This window comes from Cetorhinus maximus, chromosome 21 (genome assembly GCF_964194155.1).
Source record: "Cetorhinus maximus chromosome 21, sCetMax3.hap1.1, whole genome shotgun sequence".
NCBI lineage: Eukaryota > Metazoa > Chordata > Chondrichthyes > Lamniformes > Cetorhinidae > Cetorhinus > Cetorhinus maximus.
Genome location: NC_135899.1, coordinates 31,001,838 through 31,026,471, shown reverse-complemented (window position 1 = coordinate 31,026,471; position 24,634 = coordinate 31,001,838). Strand labels below are relative to the sequence as shown.

At 47.1% G+C, this 24,634-nt stretch overlaps 1 protein-coding gene across 3 annotated transcripts; it reads left to right on the top strand.

Annotated features, from left to right (window-relative positions):
* Positions 1 to 23,844, top strand: LOC144695829 (class I histocompatibility antigen, F10 alpha chain-like). 3 transcript variants are annotated; one of them, XM_078566848.1, is made up of 8 exons: positions 1 to 152; positions 5,545 to 5,805; positions 14,627 to 14,902; positions 15,007 to 15,285; positions 17,410 to 17,520; positions 18,286 to 18,318; positions 22,783 to 22,818; positions 23,372 to 23,844. In XM_078566848.1, exons 1-7 carry the CDS (start codon positions 101 to 103, stop codon positions 22,812 to 22,814), a joined length of 1,044 nt encoding a protein of 347 aa, XP_078422974.1. In that variant the 5' UTR covers positions 1 to 100; the 3' UTR covers positions 22,815 to 22,818; positions 23,372 to 23,844. The 3 variants fall into 3 exon arrangements, with proteins under 3 accessions (XP_078422974.1, XP_078422975.1, XP_078422976.1); XM_078566849.1 differs by lacking the exon at positions 22,783 to 22,818; XM_078566850.1 differs by lacking the exons at positions 18,286 to 18,318; positions 22,783 to 22,818.
* Positions 23,845 to 24,634: the final 790 nt, after the last annotated feature.

Below are 24,634 nucleotides of genomic sequence, written 5' to 3'. Positions count from 1 at the left end.
GTTTGTGTTGGTTTTCCCCAGTTTATAAACAGTATTAGTTTCTCCCTCAGAGTGTTTCATTCCCAGTCCCTGATTGGAACAGGGACAGTGGATTCCCAGAATGTTGCTGATCCTTTTCTCCATCTCCCTGTGTATTTCCTGGGTCTCTCCCGGTAAGTACAGAATTCAGCCCTCCATTCTCACTCTCACTCTCTCTCTCTCTCTCTGGGGTGAATTGGAATGTTTTGGTGAGAGTTTGAAATGGGTGATGTTTGATCAGCCGTCTGTTATACAGCCAGCCTGATATTTTACACCATTGAAGTCAGCACAGTCTGTAAGACTCTGATGGGATTTGTGTCCAGCTCTCCTGACAGCAGGATGTAGAAACACCGAGAGCAGAGAAGCTTGGAGCAAATGGTAAATGCTTCAAATGGACACTTTTAATTTTCACATTGATTGGGAGAAGCAAAACAGTTTCATCACTCCCGGTCTAAAGTCTTCAAAACACTACGGGGAGGAGAAGGATAATCCATGTTTAACCCACTCCAGGATCAGCCGTGATGCCCTCCTGGTTGAACAGGCCAGATTATCTCAGACCACCAACATCCTCCTGACCCTGTATAAAGGGGCGATTAAAAAGCTCTGTGAGGGACAGTGGAGACCCTGCTCTGGATTGTCCATCACCCTGTTTGACAGTCAGACTGTTCATATAGTGACTGTCCCCCCCACTATGGTATCACACTTCATCCTCCCAAATATTCCTGTTTCTCTTCATTTCAATCCGGAATTCACTCACACCACATGTTTCCTGGTGATGACTGTCATGTTTTGATAATGATATAAAGGCTCCAATCACTCATAAGGGATTGGGTAAAGACACTGGGGTTCATTTCTGAAGGGGTAGACACAGGAGAGCAGATAGACATGGATAGAAAGCTTGAAGACATCAGAGCTCTGCTACATTCTACGAATGAAGATATGAATTTAGAACAGGAGTAGTCCACTCAGTCCCTCGAGCCTGCTTTGCCATTCAATAAGATCATGGCTCATCTGAATTTAACCTCAACCCCACATTCCTGCCTACTCCCGATAACCTTTCACCCCCTTGTTAATCAAGAATCTATCTAGCGCTGCCTTAAAATATACACAGACTCTCCTTCCATCACCTTTTGAGGAAGAGAGGTCTGAAGACTCGCTGCCCTTTGAGAGAAAAAAATTCTCCTCATCTTTGTCTTAAATGAGCGACTCCATCTGCTCACAGCCAAGTGTGAACCTAAAACTGTGCAAATCAATCGTTCAGTTGGGCTGTGAGAGGTGAAGAAGTAGTGTAATTGATATTCCGCTTCTCTCACATATCCTGAAATGGCTTAGCAATAAATTGCAGACCGTTCACAGAATCACAGAATCACTCAGTGCAAAAGAGGCCCTTTGGCCCATCGAGTCTGCACCAACACGTGAGAAACACCTGACCGACCTACCTAATCCCATTTACCAGCACTTGGCCCGTAGCTTTGAATGTTATGACATTCAAGTGCTCATCCAGGTACATTTTAAAGGATGTGAGGCAACCCGCCTCCACCACCCTCCCAGGCAGCGCATTCCAGACCATCACCACCCTCTGGGTAAAAAGGTTTTTCCTCACATCCCCCCCAAACCTCCGGCCCCTCACCTTGAACTTATGTCCCCTTGTGCCTGACCCTTCAACTAAGGGGAACGGCTGCTCCCTATCCACCCTGTCCATGCCCCTCATAATCTTGTACACCGCGATCAGGTCGCCCCACAGTCTTCTCAGCTCCAACGAAAACAACCCAAGTCTATCCAACCTCTCTTCATAACTTAAATGTTTCATCCCAGGTAACATCCTGGTGAATCTCCTCTGCACCCCCTCCAGTGCAATAACATCCTTCCTATAATGTTGGGACCAGAACTGCACACAGTGCTCCAGCTGTGGCCTCACCAAGGTTCTATACAACTTCAACATGACCTCCCGACCTTTGTAATCTATGCCTTGATTGATAAAGACAAGTGTCCCTTATGCCTTTTTCACTACCCCACTAACATGCCCCTCCGCCTTCAGAGATCTATGGACACACATGCCAAGGTCCTTTTGTTCCTCAGAACTTCCTAGTGTCATGCCATTCATTGAATACTTCCTTGTCAAATTACTCCTTCCAAAGTGTATCACCTCATACTTTTCAGGGTTAAATTCCATCTGACACTTATCTGCCCATTTGACCATCCCGTCTATATCTTCCTGTAGACCAAGACACTCAACCTCACTGTTAAGCACCCGGCCAATCTTTCTGTCATCCGTAAACTTACTTGTCCTACCCCCCACATAGTCATCTATGTCATTTACATAAATGGCCAAATAAGAGGGGACCCAGCACAGATCCCTGTGGTACGCCACTGGACACTGGCTTCCAGTCACGAAAGCGTCCTTCTGTCATCACCCTCTGTCTCCTACAACTGAGCCAATTTTGAATCCACCTTATCAAATTACCCTGTATCCCATGTGCATCTGCCTTCTTTATAAATCTCCCATGTGGGATCTTGTCAAAGGCTTTGCTGAAATCCATATAAACTACATCAACTGCACTACCATCATCTACACACCTGGTCACCTCCTCAAAAATTTCAACCAAATTTGTTAGGCATGACCTCCCTCAGACAAAGCCATGCTGACTATCCCTGATCAAATCTTGCCTCTCCAAGTGGAGATAGACTCTCTCCTTCAGAATTTTCTCCAATAGTTTCCCTACCACTGACGCGAGACTCACTGGCCTGTAGTTCCCTGGCTTATCTCTACAACCCTTCTTAAATAGCGGAACCACATTAGCTGTTCTCCAGTTCTCCGGCACCTCCCCCGTGGCCAGAGAGGAATTAAAGATTTGGGTCAGAGCCCCTGCGATCTCCTCCCTTGTCTCCCTCAGCAGTCTGGGACAAAAATCATCTGGACCTGGAGATTTGTCCACTTTTAAGTCTGCCAACACCTCCAATACCTTGTCACTCCCTATATCAATTTGCTCAAGAACCTCACAGTCTCTCTTCCTGAGTTCGATACCTTCATCCTCATTCTCTTGGGTGAAGATGGATGTGAAGTATTCGTTCAATACTCTACCGATGTCCTTTGGCTCCATCCATAGATGACCCCTTGGTCCCTTATGGGCCCTACTCTTTCCCTGGTTATGCTCTTCATAATGATCTCTCTAGTCACACCAAATAGCATTTAGTGTGTGTGCTGCAGGTGTGCTTGATGTATTGTGCAATTGTTGAATAATGGGCTACTTTGTGAAGCAGTTGACGATGACGATGAAGTCAGTGTCATGGACATGAAAGAGGCTGAATGTGATTTTGGACCAAGGATGGGTAGGAACTTCATGTGGAATCAATGGTTCTCTGTGCTGACCTGGCATATGCTCTTGACATGCCTTGTCCTGCTTGACGATAGCTTCAATGTCATTGTTCATACTCGGCCAATAGACGGTCTCTCTTCTCATCCGATCTATGCCCATGTGTGAGTGAATGATGACATCTATGTTTCCCATGAGATTGAGAGTGAGAAAACTGTGCTACTGCTCTTCATCTCATCACATACATTGTCATTCTCTGGTTTGTTAATCACCTCATGTATATGTTTCTGAGAGGATACCGGATGGTCATTCTTATTGGTTGAAGATACCTGTTGTGTCCGGTCTGTTTGGATCTGTGCACGGCTCTTCACAGCTGCATCAGCCTTTGCTCTAGTGCACCACTGCTGCCAATGGCCCTTTCTGCCGAATGCCTTGCAGAATTGCTGGAAAGCTGGGCATTTCCTTGGTGTCTGGAGAAGGCCACACCTTCCACATGTCTTGCTAGGTTTAGATGGTCTAGTGAGTGCATCAACAACTGGGGATGTACTTAGGACCTGTAAGCTTTATTAACCTGTGAGGATCGGTTAATACTCACATCCATCCTTCAGTAGATCTCCAATGCTAAATGTTTTGGGTTTGTCTAACAGATCTTTCTCGAAGGTTTTCATGGGAGTGGATGTGATCAGAAAATCAACAATTCTGTCTGCCAGCTCTGTGTTTGAAAACTCACAGTACGTCCCCTTTTCTCTGTATCTACTGACCAAGTGGTCCATGGATTCTGTAGACTGTTGTTGAAATGACATGAACTCTCGTCAATGAATACGGAACTTTAACCTGATTCTGAACCGGTCTTCCAATGTAGTCCATATCTCCTGGGGACCCTTTAGCTCTTCTGCTGTCAATCCTGATGTGTTCAGCCTGTGTAGACCTGCATTCCCAATTGCTAGGTGATTTTTTATGGCTTGCTTGTCTGGTTCAGACACACGTGAATCAAGAAACCATAGCTCTGTGCACTGTTTAAACATGTTTAATTCGGGCAGTGGGTCAGTTCAATCTGGGGAATCTTGTGGATATTTTGACAATAACCCTTTGACCTTCATTCTCCTATTGTACCCAGGATGAGTGTCACTCGAGCCACATTTACACGCTCAGAATCACAACGTTCTCTGGCCAATCTTCATGACATGTTTGGGATTTTTTGGTTTGACTTCCCCCACTCGCTATCAGCCCAGCCCACCCCCTGGACACTCCCCTTTCCCGACGGAGCTAACCCAGCGCTGGTCCTCTCGACGCACTGACCCACTTACTGAACTGACAGGCTTTGCACTGCAATCTCACCATGAGGGATCGGTCTGTTTCCCAGCTCTTTATTTGAGCACTATCCTGGCACTGGGCCTTCAAAGCTTATCTGTGCAGTCACCACATTGCGATTTCAACACTTTCCAACGCCTCAGCTTTGTTGCAGTCTGACCCAAACACCAAGGGTCATCTCACGCCATGTGGTACAATCTAAGCTGTTCATCATGTCGGACCTTAATCTCGCTGCCAGGCCATTTGACCACCACTGAACACCATGTTGTGTTTTGATAATGATATAATGGAACCAATCACTCATAAGGGATTGGGTAAACAGGTTGTGGACTTATTTCTTAAGACTAGGCACATGAGAACAGAGAGACATAGACAGAAACTTGAAGGCATCAGAGCTGTGCTACGTTCTGCTCATAGCCAAAAGTAAAACTAAAACTGGATCACATGACACACTTCCTTTCTGATGATGTCAGGTTACTATCTCCTAAAAACATACTACAACAAAGACGCTAAACAACAGACCAGCCCAGAGTGACTCTGATTCCGGGTTTACTCCCTGTTCTGAGAGGCTGTAGCATCTAATTCTGACCCAGTTTAATCAGATTCTGTTTTTATATCAGACAGGATTCTGACTTTGTGATAAAGTGGTGGATTATTGGAGATTGTCCCTGTGTGGATGGGCCTCACTTTGATCAGGTGGCAGTGTGTGCAAATGTTTATTAACCTGTTCCTTTAATTGTTTAATTGTTTTACAGACACTAACACATTTACAGTGATTTTCACACCATCAGTGATGTTCCTGAGCTTTCTGGTATCATTATGATCAGACAGGTTCAGGGAGATTATTCTGATGCTCATGTTGGTGTTTATTAAAGTGTCCCTTTAACTGTTTGCTTCACAGACACTAACTCACACACGGTGATGTACACTGTAATCTCCGGCATTGAAGATTTTCCTGAGATTACCACTGTTGGGATGGTCAATGGAGTCCAAATAGGTTATTATGACAGTGATGTCCGTCGCTGCATCCCCAGGCAGCAGTTCATGGCTGAATCTTTCGATGTGAAATTCTGGGACTATGTCACAGATCTGGTGAACTCACATTCAAACCTGGCAAAGGAGAATCTGAATGAAATACTGAAGATGACAAACCACACATCTGGTAAGATCATGATGTAGAAACTCATTGTTGATTGTCCCCCATTATACCCCAGGTCACTCCATTCAGCCCATCTCCCAGCACTGACCACTGGGTCACTCCACTCAGCCCATCTCCCCGCACTGACCACTGGGTCATTCCACTCAGCCCATCTCCCCACACTGACCCCTGGGTCACTCCACTCAGCCCATCTCCCCGCACTGACCCCTGGGTCACTCCACTCAGCCCATCTCCCCGCACTGACCCCTGGGTCACTCCACTCAGCACATCTCCCCGCACTGACCACTGGGTCATTCCACTCAGCCCATCTCCCCGCACTGACCACTGGGTCACTCCACTCAGCCCATCTCCCCGCACTGACCACTGGGTTACTCCACTCAGCCCATCTCCCCGCACTGACCCCTGGGTCACTCCACTCAGCCCATCTCCCCGCACTGACCACTGGGTGACTCCAATCAGCCCATCTCCCAGCACTGACCACTGGGTCACTCCACTCAGTCCATCTCCCCGCACTGACCACTGGGTCACTCCACTCAGTCCGTCACGCATCATGGGCAAGGAATTAACTTCTGTCTGTAAACTGCTGGGAATTAACTCCTGTCCTTAACGTGCTGGGAATTAACTCCTGTCCTTAACGTGCTGGGAATTAACTCCTGTCATTAACGTGCTGGGAATTAACTCCTGTCCTTAACGTGCTGGGAGTTAACTCCTGTCATTAACGCGCTGGGAATTAACTTCTGTCGTTAACGCGCTGGGAATTAACTCCTGTCCTTAACGTGCTGGGAATTAACTCCTGTCGTTAACGCGCTGGGAATTAACTCCTGTCGTTAACGTGCTGGGAATTAACTCCTGTCGTTAACGCGCTGGGAATTAACTCCTGTCGTTAACGCGCCGGGAATTAACTCCTGTCGTCAACGCGCCGGGAATGAACTCCCGTTGTCAACGCGCCGGGAATTAACTCCTGTCGTCAACGCGCCGGGAATTAACTCCTGTCGTCAACGTGCCGGGAATTAACTCCTGTCGTCAATGCGCCGGGAATTAACTCCTGTCGTCAACGCGCCGGGAATTAACTCCAGTCCTTAACGCGCCGGGAATTAACTCCTGTTGTTAACGTCTCGGGAATTAACTCCTGTCGTTAACGCGCCGGGAATTAACTCCTGTTGTTAACGTCTCGGGAATTAACTCCTGTCGTTAACGCGCCGGGAATTAACTCCTGTCGTTAACGCACCGGGAATTAACTCCTGTCCTTAACGCGCCGGGAATTAACTCCTGTCCTTAACGCGCCGGGAATTAACTCCTGTCCGTAACGCGCCGGGAATTAACTCCTGTCCTTAACGCGCCGGGAATTAACTCCTGTCCTTAACGCGCCGGGAATTAACTCCGGTCCTTAACGCGGCGGGAATTAACTCCTGTCCTTAACGCGCCGGGAATTAACTCCTGTCGCTAACGCTCTGGGAATTAACTCCTGTCGCTAACGCGCCGGGAATTAACTCCTGTCCTTAACGCGCCGGGAATGAACTCCTGTCCTTAACGCGCCGGGAATGAACTCCTGTCCTTAACGCGCCGGGAATGAACTCCTGTCCTTAACGCGCCGGGAATGAACTCCTGTCCTTAACGCGCCGGGAATTAACTCCTGTCGTTAACGCGCCGGGAATTAACTCCTGTCGTTAACGCGCCGGGAATTAACTCCTGCCGTTAACGCGCCGGGAATTAACTCCTGTCGTTAACGCGCCCGGAATTAACTCCTGTCGTTAACGCGCCGGGAATTAACTCCTGTCGTTAACGCGCCGGGAATTAACTCCTGTCGTTACCGCGCCGGGAATTAACTCCTGTCGTTAACGCGCCGGGAATTAACTCCTGTCGTTAACGCGCCGGGAATTAACTCCTGTCGTTAACGCGCCGGGAATTAACTCCTGTCGCTAACGCGCCGGGAATTAACTCCTGTCGTTAACGAGCTGGGAATTAACTCCTGTCGTTAACGCGCCGGGAATTAACTCCTGTCGTTAACGTTCTTGGAATTAACTCCTGTCGTTAACGCGCCGGGAATTAACTCCCGTCGTTAACGCGCCGGGAATTAACTCCTGTCGCTAACGCGCTGGGAATTAACTCCTGTCGTTAACGCGCTGGGAATTAACTCCTGTCGTTAACGCGCCGGGAATTAACTCCTGTCGCTAACGCGCTGGGAATTAACTCCTGTCGTTAACGCGCCGGGAATTAACTCCTGTCGTTAACGCGCCGGGAATTAACTCCTGTCGTTAACGCGCCGGGAATTAACTCCTGTCGCTAACGCGCCGGGAATTAACTCCCGTCGTTAACGCGCCGGGAATTAACTCCCGTCGTTAACGCGCCGGGAATTAACTCCCGTCGTTAACGCGCCGGGAATTAACTCCCGTCGTTTACGCGCCGGGAATTAACTCCCGTCGTTTACGCGCCGGGAATTAACTCCTGTCGTTAACGCGCCGGGAATTAACTCCTGTCCTTAACGCTCTGGGAATTAACTCCTGTCGCTAACGCGCCGGGAATTAACTCCTGTCCTTAACGCGCCGGGAATTAACTCCTGTCGCTAACGCGCTGGGAATTAACTCCTGTCGTTAACGCGTTGGGAATTAACTCCTGTCGTTAACGTGCTGGGAATTAACTCCTGTCCTTAACGCTCTGGGAATTAACTCCTGTCGCTAACGCGCTGGGAATTAACTCCTGTCCTTAACGCTCTGGGAATTAACTCCTGTCGCTAACGCGCTGGGAATTAACTCCTGTCGCTAACGTGCTGGGAATTAACCCCTGTCGTTAACCCTGCTGGGAATTAACTCCTGTCGTTAACGCGCTGGGAATTAACTCCTGTCGTTAACGCGCTGGGAATTAACTCCCGTCGTTAACGCGCTGGGAATTAACTCCTGTCGTTAACGCGCCGGGAATTAACTCCTGTCGTTAACGCGCTGGGAATTAACTCCCGTCGTTAACGTGCTGGGAATTAACTCCCGTCGTTAATGCGCTGGGAATTAACTCCTGTCGTTAACGCGCCGGGAATTAACTCCTGTCGTTAACGCGCCGGGAATTAACTCCTGTCGCTAACGCGCCGGGAATTAACTCCTGTCGTTAACGCGCCGGGAATTAACTCCTGCCGTCAACGCGCCGGGAATTAACTCCTGTCGTCAACGCGCTGGGAATTAACTCCTGTCCTTAACGCGCTGGGAGTTAACTCCTGTCCTTAACGCGCTGGGAGTTAACTCCTGTCGTTAACGCGCTGGGAATTAACTCCTGTCGTCAACGCGCTGGGAATTAACTCCTGTCCTTAACGCGCTGGGAATTAACTCCTGTCCTTAACGCGCTGGGAATTAACTCCTGTCCTTAACGTGCTGGGAATTAACTCCTGTTGCTAACGCGCTGGGAATTAACTCCTGTCGTTAACGCGCTGGGAATTAACTCCTGTCGTTAACGCGCTGGGAATTAACTCCTGTCGTTAACGCGCTGGGAATTAACTCCTGTCGAATTAACTCCTGTCATTAACCTGCTGGGAATTAACTCCTGTTGTTAATGTGCTGGGAATTAACCCTTTTCATGAACCTATTTGAAATGAGCTACTTTCGTTCGCTTGCTGCTAATTAACTCCTCTTGATGTTCTTGGAAGTTAAATCTGCATTGAGGAACGATCTCAAGTCCATCTCCCAGCACTGACCCCTAGGTCACTCCACTCAGTCCCTCCACCAGCACTGACCCCTGGGTCACTCCGCTCAGTCCCTCCCCCAGCACTGACCCCTGGGTCACTCCACTCAGTCCCTCCCCCAGCACTGACCCCTGGGTCACTCCACTCAGTCCCTCCCCCAGCACTGACCCCTGGGTCACTCCACTCAGTCCCTCCCCCAGCACTGACCCCTGGGTCACTCCACTCAGTCCCTCCCCCAGCACTGACCCCTGGGTCACTCCACTCAGCCCATCTCCCAGCACTGACCCCTGGGTATTAACTCCTGTCGTTAACCTGCTGGGAATTAACTCCTGTCGGTAATGTGCTGGGAATTACCCCCTTTCATGAACCTTTATGAAATGATCTACTTTCGTTAGCTTGCTGCTAATTAACTCCTCTTGATGTGCTTGGAAGTTAAATCTGCATTGAGGAACGATCTCGAGGGGCAATGTGATGTTCTCATGCTGCTCCTCCTTGTGGACACATCAATCTGTTTTTCCCTGAAAGAGTTTTTGTTGGGTCAGCCTCTCTCTGGGAGCAGATGTCAGGTTAACAGAAGTTTACCTCTGCCCAGGTTGGATTTGATATTGTTTCCAAGTTGCCAAGCACACGGACTTTGTGATTGATGGGAAATATCTCAATTCCACTTACAGGTGTGTGAGCTGGTGGGGGAACGGGGCGCTGTGCAGGTTCTAACGTGTGCTTTTCATGCCAGAGCTCTGTATATCAGCGTAGCTTGGTGCATGCAAATGATCAAACCACCAGCAGGGCAGACGTTAAGTTGTGCAATTTAATTCAGCTCTCATTAATCAAGGTACATTAAAGCAAAGTATCATGTCTGTAACCAAGATGGAATCTGGGGCCTTCCAGTCTGCAGAGGATAGAGAACCAAATAGTGAAGTAAATGTCTTGGAATCTTACTGTGCCTGGAATCTGCCAGCTATCAGATTGTCATGAGCGTCTCTGCTGTGTCATACCCTCACAATGGCCTTTGCATGTACCTCCCCGGCATCCCTGGCCCTGATCTCCATTGTCTTCACTGTACTCATCGTCAGAGGAGACATCTCAGTCCTGCAGATCTCCCTCAGCCAAGACATTCCCCCTTTGTAACGCTAATTTGTGCAGGACACAGCGCACGATGATGATCCTGGACACTCTGGGTGGTGAGTATTGGAGAGCCCCGCCTGAGCGGTCCAAACATCTAAACCTGATCTTTAGGAGGCCTGTCATCTGCTCAATGGTGGGCATTGTGGAGACATGTGCGGCATCATCGCACTCCTCAGCAACACTCTGATGGCGGCGAAGTGGTGTCATCAGACAGATTTTTTGGGGGTATCCCTTGTCCCCAAGGAGCCAGCCCTGTGATTGCTGAGGTCCTTCGAAAAGCTAAGGCATCTGGGAGTGAGTCAGAATGTTGGTGTCATGAGATCTCTCTGGGAACTGAGCACAAACATGCAGGATTTCTCTGTTGTGATCACATATCAGCTGCATAGTCAAAGAGTGGAAACCTTTTCTGTTGATGACTGTGACTGGCTGTTGCCAGGGAGCTCTCAAGGCCACATGTGTGCAGTGAATTATTCCCTGCACTTGTGGGAATCCTGATATTACTGCAAATCCCAACACCCTTGCTGCCTTGTATTCCAGATCCAGGTGGAATTGAATCAATTGCTGCGCTCTCCTGAACAGGGAATCTGTCACCTCCCGGATGTACTTGTGTGTCACTGACTGGGAGATGCCACACTGGCCCCCAGTGGAGCCCTGGAAGGAAGTTTAAGTGGCTGTGACATTTAATGCCACTGGCATGGGATTGTCTCCAAGTCTTTGCAGCCACAGCTCATCCAGGAGAAGCTGACAGATGTGTGCAACCAAATTCTGGGACATTCTAAGGTGCCTCCGGCATTGCCTTTCACTCATCTGTTGATAGGAACATAGGAGCAGGAGTAGGTCATTCGGCCCCTCGAGCCTGCTTCACCATTTAACTAGATCATGGCTGATCTTCTATCTCAACCCCATCTCCCTGCACTGTCCCCATATCCCTTAATGTCATTCGTATCTAGAAATCTATTGACCTCTGCTTTAAACATACTCAGTGACGTAGCCTGGTTCCCATCCAGTTGCCTCATGATTATTAGGGTGTCCCTTTGGTCGGCCAATTGTGCTGACCCTGAACTCCATCCATGGGAAAAGACCCTCCCCCCAGTTCGAAGTATCGCAGTTTTACAGTGATTGTGTTGCATCGGTGAGACTCCCAATATGGTGCGTGTAAAATTTGAGACTCACGCCACCCCCTTCATGGCCCCTCACACCCCCCGGCACCCACCAACTCTCCCCATCACCCTTGACCCACCAAATATAATAATTTCCCTCCCCTCTGTTACACTTAAACCTCTCCCTGTTAGCCTTACACCTATAACCATCACCCTCCACATGACCTTCTGTCCCCTCAGAGCCTACTCCCATTACCATTCCCATACCTACACTGACCCCTCTTGTTACGCTTTCATGACCATTCCATGGAACCTTCAGCTACCCGACTGTCACCCTGGATCTGCCACCCCACCACATCCAACTCCCCCTCTCACTGTGCCTGGTCCTTCTGCTGCCCAGTGCCCTCAGTTCAACTCCCAGGACCCCACTGGAGACAGAACTGACCCCATCTCTAGGTGCATCTCTCTCCCACCATTCCTGCCCAGAAACCCCCTCCCCCAATCAGCCATAAGACCCCCAGACCCCACATGCAAGGCCATTTCCTCCATCCCACATTGCTGCACCCTCACATTCCCTTACTGCATCCCTTCCTGCTCCGGACGGTCTGTCTTTATTCCCTGGGCAATCTCCCCCCACTTCCACTTTTTGCCTAACTTCCATGTCCAACCCCCACTCCACCCACACCCGCCTGCCCAACCTTAGCCGGCCTCTCATGTCCATCCTTCGCACAGCTTGGCCCGGCCACCCCCTGAAATGAGTCAAGAGGCTGAGATTTGTGAGCAGCTCCCGAGACGGTCAAAGCAGCTTCCACTCACTTCATAGTCACGGAAGAAGTCAACCTCACCAGGGGAACGTCATTTATATGCAGCTGTAAATGTGAATGTTCCAATTTCTGACAGACGGGGAGCTTAATTTGGAGAGGAAACTGTTGGGAAACGATATCTCCAAGATCTGTATGTTCTTTTAAAATTTGGAAGAACATTGCATCATTAAATTTTAACAAGGTTAAAAGTTCACCTTGGAATGTAAGAAAACCTGTCTTTTCCAAGAAACCACCTGACCAGCATGGTACTTGAGGAGGAGAGAGATTTGCTTATTTCAACAGTAATTACTTCAATGGCTGGGGAATAAAACTTGTAAAGGCAGAGGCCCTGGTGATTTACTGGAAATCACCTGATGAAGATTAGCTTTATGTTTTGTCCTGCGTGTATGTGTGTGTGTGTGTGTGTGCGTGCGCGCGCATGTGTTGATGTGTGTGAATGCGCATGTGTGTTGATGTATGTGTGTATGTGAATGCGTGTTAATGTGTGTGTGTTGATGTGTGTGCACACGTGCGTGTTGATGTCTGTGCGCATGTCTTGATGTGTGTGCACAATTGTATTTATGTATGTGTACACACGTGTTGATGTGCGCGCGCACATGTATTGATGTGTGTGTGTGCGTGGTTTGATGTGTGTGTGTGTGTGTTGATGTGTGTGTGTGTTGATGTGTATGTGTTAATGTGTGTGTGTGTTGATGTGTGTGTTGATGTGTGTGTGTGCGCCTGTGTGGATGTGTGTGTGTGTGTTGATGCATATGAGTGTGTGTGAGTTGATGCGTGTGTGTGCCTATATCTGTGTGTGTTGTGTGTGTGTGTTGATGTGTATGTGTGTGTTGATGCGTATGTGTGGGTGTGTGTGTTTGTGTGTGTGTTGATGAGTGTGTGTGTGTTGTGTGTGTGTGTTGATGCGTATGTGTGGATGTGTGTGTGTTGTTGTGGATGTGTGTGTGTGTGTGTGTGTGGGTGTGTTGATGCGTATGTGTGGATGTGTGCGTGTGTGTGTGTCTTGATGTGTATGTGTGGATGTGTGTGTGTGTGTTGATGAGTGTGTGTGTGGATGTGTGTGTGTGTTGATGCGTATGTGTGGATGTGTGCGTGTGTGTGTGTCTTGATGTGTATGTGTGGATGTGTGTGTGTGTGTTGATGAGTGTGTGTGTGGATGTGTGTGTGTGTTGATGCGTATGTGTGGATGTGTGTGTGTGTTGATGAGTGTATGTGTGTGTGTTGTGTGTGTCTGTTGATGCGTATATGTGGATGTGTGTGTGTGTGTGTGTGTGTTGATGCGTATATGTGGATGTGTGCGTGTGTGTATGCGCGCGCTGGGAAACTTTAAAAGGGACATACTCACAACAATACCGGTTACTTATCTTCCCTGTGAGTTGGAGTCCGTCTCATTGGTCAATCCAATGACGAATCCTCCGTGCACGTCTTCTGAACAACTGACCAAATTGCCCTGACCGCTGCAGGAATGGTGATTCTGTGGACTCTTTATACTTTTTCTTGCTATGGTCCTGTGCCCTATAAGGTAAAGCCAGCTTTTAGTCCATTTAATTGGTTTTTAATTACATCCCCGTACATGTACCTTGGCGTAACCCCCTTTGAAGGTCACACTTGATTTAACAAAGCCAGCTTGACTCCGCTTTGTTATCTCCAACACTTAGCAATCTCCAGAATGGGAAGAAGGCAGCACATTTATTGCCCCTTAATGAAGCTCAGTCTGTTTATCTTCCCTGCTACGAGCCCTCCTACAGGTTAAGCCATTTTACAGAACTTGCTGATTTTAGCAAGACTTTCACTTGACTAAATTAACCATCATGCTTTGTGTTTTGAGCCTACAGTGCAGTTCAGTGCAGTTCTTTATATACCTTCCGTCTGGGCCCTTCTTATACCTTGATGTTCTGTGTTACCCCCATGACACACACTCCACACACGGGGTTACACCACAACCGGTCTACATTCATTAATGTAAATGAAATAAAGTAAGTTACATAGTTGAAATGTGATTGTATATTATAAAAATAGATAATATGTTGGTTTACACTTTCACCACTGGTCAGACAGTTTGTGATTGTCTATTAACAATCGATTCTTGATCTCTTTATGGTCACTGACAGGAATTCACACTCTTCAATGGATTTGGTCTGTTGAGATCACTGAAGACGGCTCCATTAAGAGATCGATGCGGTTTGGATTTGATGGGAAGGACTTTCTTAGTTTAGAGGCAGACAGAATGAGATGGGTCGCAACCAATCACTTTGCAGTGAAGACGAAGGAAAAATGGGATTCTGATAAATCCTGGAACAACTACTGGGAAAACTATCTACAACAAGTATTTGTTCAACATTTAAAGCAATATTTACGAGCTGGGAAGGAATATTTTGAAAGGAAAGGTATTTATTTCAGTTTTGACCCCATGTTCTGTTCTAACTTCACTGGTCTCCCATTCCATTCAGTGTCTGTCTATTGTTTGTGTTTTCACCCTTTCCCATTACAGTTCAGCCTGAAGTGTTCATCTCCAGAAGTGAGCCCAATAGTCAGTACAAGCCGCTCACTCTCTCCTGCCTGGTTACTGGGTTTTATCCTGTAGACATCGAGGTGAGCTGGCTAAGGGATGGAGAGGTAATGTCTGAGACACTATCCTCGGGGGTTCGACCCAACCACGATGGGACCCATCAGATCCAGAAAGAGATTGAAATAAATGCTGGGGATGAGGATCAATACTCCTGTCAAATTGAACACAGCAGCCTGGCAGAGACCCAGTTCTATCAGAGCAGTAAGGAACTGTAGAGTGTGTGTGTGTCTGTGCGTGTGTCTGTGTGTGTGTGTGTCTGTGTGTCTGTGTGTGTGTGTCTGTGTGTGTGTGTCTGTGTGTGTGTGTCTGTCTGTCTGTGTGTGTGTCTGTGTGTGTGTGTGTGTCTGTGTGTGTGTCTGTGTGTGTGTCTGTGTGTGTGTGTCTGTGTGTGTGTGTCTGTCTGTGTGTGTGTGTGTGTGTGTGTCTGTCTGTGTGTGTGTGTCTGTGTGTGTGTGTGTGTGTCTCTGTGTGTGTGTCTCTGTGTGTGTGTGTCTGTGTGTGTGTCTGTGTGTGTGTGTGTGTCTGTGTGTGTGTGCGTGTGTGTGTGTATGTCTGTCTGCGTGTGTGTGTGTGTCTGTCTGTGTGTGTGTGTGTGTGTGTCTGTGTGTGTGCGTGTGTCCGTGTGTGTGTGTGTCTGTGTCTGTGTGTCCGTGTGTGTGTGTGCGCGTGTGTGTGTGTGTGCGTGTGTGTGTGTCTGTGTGTGTGTGTGTGTCTGTGTGTGTGTGTCTGTGTGTGTGTGTATGTGTGACTGTGCGTCTGTGTGTGTGTGTGTGTGTCTGTGTGTGTCTGTGTGTGTGTGTGTCTGTGTGTGTCTGTGTGTGTGTGTGTGTCTGTGTGTGTGGGTGTGTGTGTGTGTGTGTATGTCTGTCTGCGTGTGTGTGTGTGTCTGTCTGTGTGTGTGTGTGTCTGTGTGTGTGCGTGTGTCCGTGTGTGTGTGTGTCTGTGTGTGTGTGTGTGTGTCCGTGTGTGTGTCCGTGTGTGTGTGCGTGTGTCTGTGTGTGTGCGTGTGTGTGTCTGTGTGTGTGTCTGTGTGTGTGTGTGTGTGTATGTGTGACTGTGCGTCTGTGTGTGTGTGTCTGTGTGTGTGTGTGTCTGTGTGTGTGTGTGTGTGTGTGTGTGTCTGTGTCTGTGTGTGTCTGTGTGTGTGTGTGTGTCTGTGTGTGTGTGTGTGTGTGTGTGCGTGTGTGTGTGTGTCTGTGTGTGTGCTATAATACGTAAGCCAGGTTTATGCAGCAGTCCACTAGCCATAGCCTTCACTGATTTGTGCACATGGCCAACCAAATCCCTTTGTTATGGTGGATGCAATTCATTCATTCAAACTGTCATGTGTCTCCTAACTTAGTGTCATCTGTAAACTTGGATATACAACTCTCTGTTCCTGCATCCAAGTCATGAATATAGATGGTGAAAAGCTGAGGCCCCAGTACAGATCCCTGGGGAATACAACTTATCACATCCTGCCAATGGGAGCACATTCCCTTTATCCCCATTCTCTGTCTCCAACCTCCCAACCAATTTTCACCCCATGTCAAAGATTATCTCCAATTCCAAACACTCTGATCATTGTTAATAATTTCTTGTGTGGAACCTGATCAATGAGCTTCTGGAAGTCCATCTAGACCAGATCCATAGACACTCCCTTATCCACCATGTTAGTGAGCTTCTCATAAAATTCAATGAGATGAGTCAGACATGAGCTCCCATTCACAAATCCATTCTGTCTCTCTTTGATCAGCTGATCCTTGTCTAAGTGTCTGGAACTCATTCTCTGGACATTTGTGGAGAGTTTTCTTTGATCTGGATTCTCTCACTTATTTCCTATGTTGACCATGGTGGGTTCACTGCAGTAGTTTAGGACTAAGTCCTGCTGTTGGATTGTACCGAGTGCTTCTTCTGAAGCGTTTACTCTGTTTACCTGTTGTTTTCCTCATTATCAGCTCAGCCCAGTTTCCTGCGGTCAGTTTCTTGCTCATCCCTTTGAAGTTTGATGTGAAAAGCATCAGTGATGCTGCCTCCTGGGCCATACAATGTAACCCTGGGGATTGAACAAGGACAGGACACTGAGACATCGGGGAGAATTAGAACTGAACTGTCCGGGAAGGGAACCCACGGGATTGGGACAACACGGCTTTTCCACCACCATCAATGGGACTCTTTAGTGACTTCACTGGAGAGTGAACTCGGGCGAGTGGAAAACCAGCGTTTCAACCAATCCCATCAATTCCCAATGGGCGGCTTCGGTTAAAATTGTCCCCAATTAACACAGAACTGGGAATGGATCCGGGAACAGAGAGACAATCCTGATATTATTCAAATGTGTTTCAGAAATCCCGGAAAACAGTGCAGGACACTCCCATCTTGGAATGATAATTGGATTATTCACTGCACTGGCTGCTCTGATAATTGGAATAATCATCTGGAAAAGGCAACAGAGAGGTAAGAATCAGAGAGAGGGAATGTAGAACTGAGGGGACAGAGTGAGTGTGGGGGAATCTCCAGTACTGGGAGTACAGGACACTGAGAGGGGAGAGTGAGAGAGAGCGGAATGTGGAACTGAGGGGACAGAGTGAGTGTGGGGGAATCTCCAGTACTGGGAGTACAGGACACTGAGAGGGGAGAGTGAGAGAGAGCGGAATGTGGAACTGAGGGGACAGAGTGAGTGTGGGGGAATCTCCAGTACTGGGAGTACAGGACACTGAGAGGGGAGAGTGAGAGAGAGGGGAATGTGGAACTGAGGGAACAGAGTGAGTGTGGGGGAATCTCCAGTACTGGGAGTACAGGACACTGAGAGGGGAGAGTGAGAGAGAGGGGAGAATGTGGAACTGAGGGAACAGAGTGAGTGTGGGGGGATCTCCAGTACTGGGAGTACAGGACACTGTGTTTAATGGAACTGATTTAATTCCCACACACAGATACACACGTATAAACACGTCTTGTTCCCTGTCTGATCTTCCTTTGTGTGATCAGCCCAGACCAGGTGTAATATTGATCATTAAACCCACTACACACACTCACATCCTCACCTACTGAATATCGATGGAATGGGAGAGATTGATAGGATCTCCATAAAGTGTAAGGATGGAGGGGAGTGTGGGAATGAGTATTTCTTACACAATCTCCATTCCCTCACACTTGTTGTGTTCTCACTGTCTGATAATGGATTATTCCCCATTCTAACTGACATTTATTTTGCTTCTGCAGATTCACCAAGTGTGACCTACACAACAGCTCAGAGTAAGTGACTGAGGTGATTGTTGGGAATGAAATAAAGGATTGAAAGTTGTACAGTTACATTTACCTGGGAATTCTCTGGAAGGAGATTCTCGATCCCACAGAGAAACAATCGGAAAGATGTGAATGGTCTTTGAAGTTGTTTTTCCAGATTTCACTCTGTTCCTCTGATAATCTTACAGGGAAGTTATGAACACTTGTTCTGTTGTATTTGTGAATTATTTTACAATATTGATGAGCATTAATTGCACAGAGCATTCACGAGGTTGACTGGATCAGTCTAGAATTGGGGATCAGAATGGAGACATCTCCTCTTCCTCCTTCTCCCTCCCTCCCTCTCTGCTCCCTCCTTCTCCATTCCCTCCCTCTCCATTCCCTCCCTCTCCACTCCCTCCCTCTCCACTCCCAACCTCTCCACTCCCTCCCTCTCCACTCCCTCCCTCTCCACTCCGCCCTCTCCACTCCCTCCCTCCCTCTCTGCTCCCCCCCTCTCCACTCCCTCCCTCTCCACTCCCTCCTTCCCCACTCCCTCCTCTCCACACCTGGAGTCACTGACTCAGGGAGATGAACATAAGAAATAGGAACAGAAATGGGCCATTTGCCTCCTCAGACATGATCCACCATTCAATAAGATCATGGCTGATCCTCGACATCAACAGGAGACATTGAATCACAGAATCACAGAATTGTTACAGTGCATGAGGCCATTTGGCCCATCGTGTCTGCACCGGCTCACCGAGTGAGCATTATGACTTAGTGCCATTCTCCTGTCTTTCACCCACACCCTTGCACATTCTTCCCTTTCAGATAACAGTCTAATTCCCTTTTGAATGCTTCAATTGAACCTGCCTCCACCACACTCTCAGGCAGTGCATTCCAAACCCTAACCACTCGCTGCGTGAAATGTTTTTTCCTCATCTCACTTTTCCTTCTTTCGCTAATCACTTTAAACCTGTGCCCTCTCATTCTGGATCCTTTCACGAGTAGGAACAGTTTCTCCATATCTACTCTGTCCAGACCCCTCATGATTTTGAAGACCTCAATTAAATCTCCTCTCAACCTTCTTTTCTCCAAGTGAAGCATTTGTAACCTCTCCAATCTATCTTCATAACTGATGTTTCTCATCCTGGAACCACTCTCGTGGATCTTTTCTGCCCTCTCTCCAATGCCTTCACATTCTTCCTAAATTGCGGTGCCCAGAACTGTACACAAGACTCCAGCTGAGGTCTTATTAGTGTCATATACAAGTTCATCTTCACCTCCTTGCGCTTTTACTCTGTGTCCCTATTAATAAAGCCCAGGCTGCCGTATGCTGTATTAACCACGCTCTCAACCTGCCCTGCCCCCTTCAATACACATGTACACCCAGGTCCCTCTGCTCCTGCAACCCCTTTAGAGTAGTACCCCTCTTTTATACTGTCTCTCCATGTTCTGTCAACCAAAATTAAACACTTCACATTTCTCTGCATTGAACTTCACCTTCCACCTGTCCGTCCGTTCCACCAATTTGTCTATATCCCTTTGAAGTTTTTCATTATCCTCCTCACAGTTCACAATGTCTCTGAGTTTTGTATCATTCACAATTTGCTCACAAGTTTGTTATGTGGAACTGTATCAAATGCCTTTTGGAACTCCGTGTACACCACATCAACATCACTGTCCTCATCAATCCTCTTTGTTACCGGTTCAAAAAACTCCAGCAAGTTAGTTAAACATGATTTTCCCTTAAGAAATCCATGTTAGCTTTCTTTAATTAACCTGCATTTCTTCACATGACTATTAATTTTATCCTGAATTAATGGATATTATCAATAATATCCAGAAATTATTGTTTCTAGAAGTTTCTCCACCATTGAAGTTAAACTGACTGGTCCTTACACCCTTTTTTGAAGATTTGCCATTCTCCAGTCCTCTGGCACCACCCCTGAGTCTATGGAAGTTGAAAAATTATGGCCAGTGCCTCCGCAATTTCCACTCTCCCTTCTCACAGTATCCTTGGGTGCATCTCATCCAGTCCCGGTGCCTTATCAACTCCAAGTGCAGACAGCCCTTCTGATGCCGCTTACTTTTCAATTTTAAACCCCTCTAGTGTCCAAATTGCATTCTCTTTTACCATGGCTTGTTTGGCACCTTCTTCCTTTGTAAAGACAGATACAAAATATTCATTTACTACCTCAGCTATTCTCTCTGCCTCCATGTGTAAAACCCCTTTCTGGTCCTCATCATCCCTACTCTTTTTTGTCATTCTTTAACTATATATATGCCAATATAAGACTTTGGGATTCCCTTTTATATTACCTGCCTGTCTCTTTTCATACTCACTCTTTGCTTCTCTTATTTAATCCTTCACTTCTCCCTTGAGCCTTCTATATTCAGCCTGGTTCTCAGTGTTAGTTTCTGCCTTACACCTGTCACAAGCACACGATCTTAATTTCTACCTCCTTTGTCATCCAGGCAGCTCTGGGTTTGTTTGCTCTACCATTCCCTTTTGAGGGAATACACCTTGACTGTGCCTGAACTATCTATTCTTTGCAGGTAGCCCGTTGACTATTGGGTGTTTTTCCAACCAACCTTTGACTCCGATTTATTCCAATTTGTCTACAGTCAGCCTAAACCTTATGATACAATCACCATGGTCCCCAAAACACTTTCCTATTGCTACTTGATCCACTTGGCCTAACGCATTCCCAAGAACCAAGTCTAGTTGTGCCTCCATTCTTGTTGGACTGGACATAGACAGCTGGAGGAAATTTTCCACAACACACTCTAGGAATTTGACCCTCTCTGCCCTTCACACTAATACTATCCCAGTCCATATTTGGATAATTAAAGTTCTCCATTACAAGTCCATTATATTTTCTGGACTTCTCTGTAATTTTGTTGCAAATTTGTTCCTCTACATCCTTCCCATTGCTTGTGGTCCTACAGCGTACACATAGCAATGTAACTGCAGCCTTTTTGTTACTTAGCTCTAGCCTAACACCTTCTGTCCTTGACTCCTCTGGGTCATCCTCATTCTCCAGCACTACAATACTTCCCTTAAACAATAGCACCACCCTCCTCCTTTTCATCCTTTCCTATCTTTCCTGAACACCTTGTATCGAGGAATGTTTAATGCCCAGTCGTGCAGTTCTTTGTGCCAGGACTCTGATATCGGCACAACTTCGCAATTCACCATGGTAACCTGCACCTGAAACTCACCAATCTTATTCATCACACTCTGTACATTCACACACATGCACTGTAACCCTGATTTAGACTCCATTAATTTCTTTTATTCAGGCCCCAACTATTAACTTACTATTCCCTGCTCTAGTGTGATCTATCTTTCCCAATATTCTGTGCACCTTGGCATCTCCTGCTTCCCATATCCCTGCCGAGTTAGTTAAAAACCTTCCCAACCTCCCTTAGAAAACTTCAGACTTTCTCCTTGGATCAAAGAAGGTTAAGAGGTCATTGAAGAGAGATTTTCCAGATGATGAAAGGTTTTGATAGAGTAGATGGAGAAAAATGATTCTGTCTGGTGAGTGATCGATAACGAGAGGTTATAGATTTACAATCATTGCTCAGTGATCCAGAGAGGAGAAGAGGAGAAATGTTTTTCATTCTGGGAGTTGTTGGGATCTGGAACGTTCCACCTGAAAATGTGGTGGAAGCTAATTCCATAAATAATATTAAAAGGGGGTTGAACAGACACTTGAGGATGAGGAACTTACAGGGATAAAGACAAGAAGCGGGAATCTGGGACAAAGCATAATGGTTGTTTCAAAGAGCCAGCAGGGGAAGATGGGCAGAATGGTTTCCTTTTGTGCTGAAAGTTTCTATGATTCTAGGGGACTACACTTCAACTCGGTTACAATTCCACATTCCCACTTCATTCCCAGATCCCTTGATCCCCTCAGTGCTGCAGAATCGATGGATCTCGGTGCTGAATGTACTCATCACCTGATCACCCACAACCCTCTGGATAGACAATTCCAAAGATTCACAACTCTCTGAGTGAAGACATTTCCCCATCTCAGTCCAAACTGACTGATCCCTTATCCTGAGACTGGGAATCCTGGATCTAGACTCTCCAGACAGGGGAAAGAGATTCTCAATGTCTTCCCAGTCAAATCCTCTCAGAATTTTATCTGTTTCAATGAGTTCACCTCTTAGCCGGGTCAACACTGGAGAAGATAGGAACATTCTACTCAAATTCCACAGCGGGATTCCCAATGTTCCTTCAGTCAATCATCCTCCACTCCTGCACCCTCCAGCGTCCCACCCTCCACATCACGCCCTCCTTTCTCTCATCCTCCACTGCCTCATCCTCCACTCCCTCTGTGCACATTTACCATGTGTGATTCCGTTTAGTTAATGCTGGGAGATAATCGAATGCTGGGCCCAGTGAGTGATATAGAATATCTCAGTTACTGAATTTTTATATTTTATTCCGTATCTCACATTCAGTTTTTATTTTCTCAGCTTCTGAAGTCTCTGTTCCAGAACCTTCCTGATTCAGTGAGTGACATTTCAATTTATCCGCCATTGATATTGTTGCATCTTTTTCACTCCCTTCCTGAGCCTGTCTCACCCTCCCAGACACTGTTAAACCTGTCAGACTAACTTCACTCCCTTCCTGACCCTGTCTCACCCTCCCAGACACTGTTAAAACCTGTCAGACTAATTTCACTGCCCTCCTGACCCTGTCTCACCCTCCGCGACACTGTTAAAACCTGTCAGACTAATTTCACTGCCCTCCTGACCCTGTCTCACCCTTCCAGACACTGTTAAAACCTGTCAGACTAATTTCACTCCCTTCCTGACCCTGTCTCACCCTCCCCGACACTGTTAAAACCTGTCAGGCTAATTTCACTGCCCTCCTGACCCTGTCTCACCCTCCCAGACACTGTTAAAACCTGTCAGACTAATTTCACCCCCTTCCTGACCCTGTCTCACCCTCCCCAACATTGTTAAAACCTGTCAGACTAATTTCACTGCCCTCCTGACCCTGAAGCGATTGCCCTGTTTCTGTCCATTCCTTACCTTGTGGGTTTACTGTGTTCCACTGCAGGACATTCCCAGAGCCTCATTGATGAATAACTGGATTCGCCTGTTCTAGTGCGAACATGGACATCATCGTCCATCCTTCCATATCACAGCAGACACACAGAATCACAGCTCATTGTTTACACTGAGTTCTTTGATGATGGAGACCTATTTTTCCTGGGAATGGGCTTCCACAGATTGAACAGTGGATCCTGGATCCACCAGGTTGGGATCCTGATTCTTCAAGTGAGACTTTCTCAAGTAGCGTTTCCATCCTGTATCCACAATGTGACGGCTCTCACAGTCGAAGGGAACTTCAGGGATAATTTTCCCTCACACTTTCTTATCTTCAACAACTTGTTCAGGTCGAGTGATTGACCTGAACAGAGTAAATGTCATGCGGCAACTCAGAGAAACACATTTTATATTGATAGAAGCTGATCTATTTTGCACTTTCTATAATGTCAGATTTACACTGTTATATAACGTACATTTATGAATTTTACGATTAAAGTATATTTATGGAGAAAAATCTCATCATCAATGTTTCACTACAAGTGCTGATAATTGTGGTTTGTTGTCAATAAATAATTGTCAGTAGTTGACTTGTCTGAATTCTTCTTTACTGATTTCACAAGAAAGGTTTAATTCATTCACTCAGCAGCTTGTGGGTCTTGGAATGGGCAGTTGTTGGGGTTTAGTTCATTGTGAACTGGGTGAGTTAATACGAGTGTGAAATTTTCCCATCCCATTCTCATCAGACATCATGGACTCTGAAGGTGTGAAGGGTCTGGGGATAGAGCTGGTCAATGGCATCGAGATAGAGGGACCCCATGATCATATTGAATGGCGGAGCAGGCTTGAAGGGCTGAGTGACCTACTACTGCTCCTAGTTTCTATGTTTCTGTGGTGGGTGTGAGTGGACAATATGGCAGGAAGGTCAAAAATCCGTTTCACAACGTAGTGAAAGCAGTTTCCAATTGTCTGCTCCGCCCGTCAATGGCGGGCTGTGTTTCCCATTGCCGTATATCACGAACTTCATTTTAATACGTCTGTGTATCATTCTAACCCCAGCCTGCCGGAATCATCCCCTCATCCTGGACCATCCGGGCACATCGTAGTGATTCCACACCAACATGTTTCACAACAGCATTTAAAAGGCGAGTGTGCACCTAGTGAGCTGAGGTTCGAGGGAAACTCGGAGGTGAGGACACACTCACATTGCCCAGCACACGGGAAGGTCGCCTGTTGGACCTCAAGGTTGACTCTCCGCGCATTCAGGCGAGGG

Excerpts from the sequence above, each read along its gene's own strand:
- LOC144695829 (XM_078566848.1), top strand. The coding sequence starts at position 101 with ATGTTGCTGATCCTTTTCTCCATCTCCCTGTGTATTTCCTGGGTCTCT. Across the intron at positions 153-5,544 it reads TATTTCCTGGGTCTCTCCCG|ACACTAACTCACACACGGTG; the intron begins GTAAGTACAGAA and ends TTTGCTTCACAG. Across the intron at positions 14,903-15,006 it reads GGAATATTTTGAAAGGAAAG|TTCAGCCTGAAGTGTTCATC; the intron begins GTATTTATTTCA and ends TTCCCATTACAG.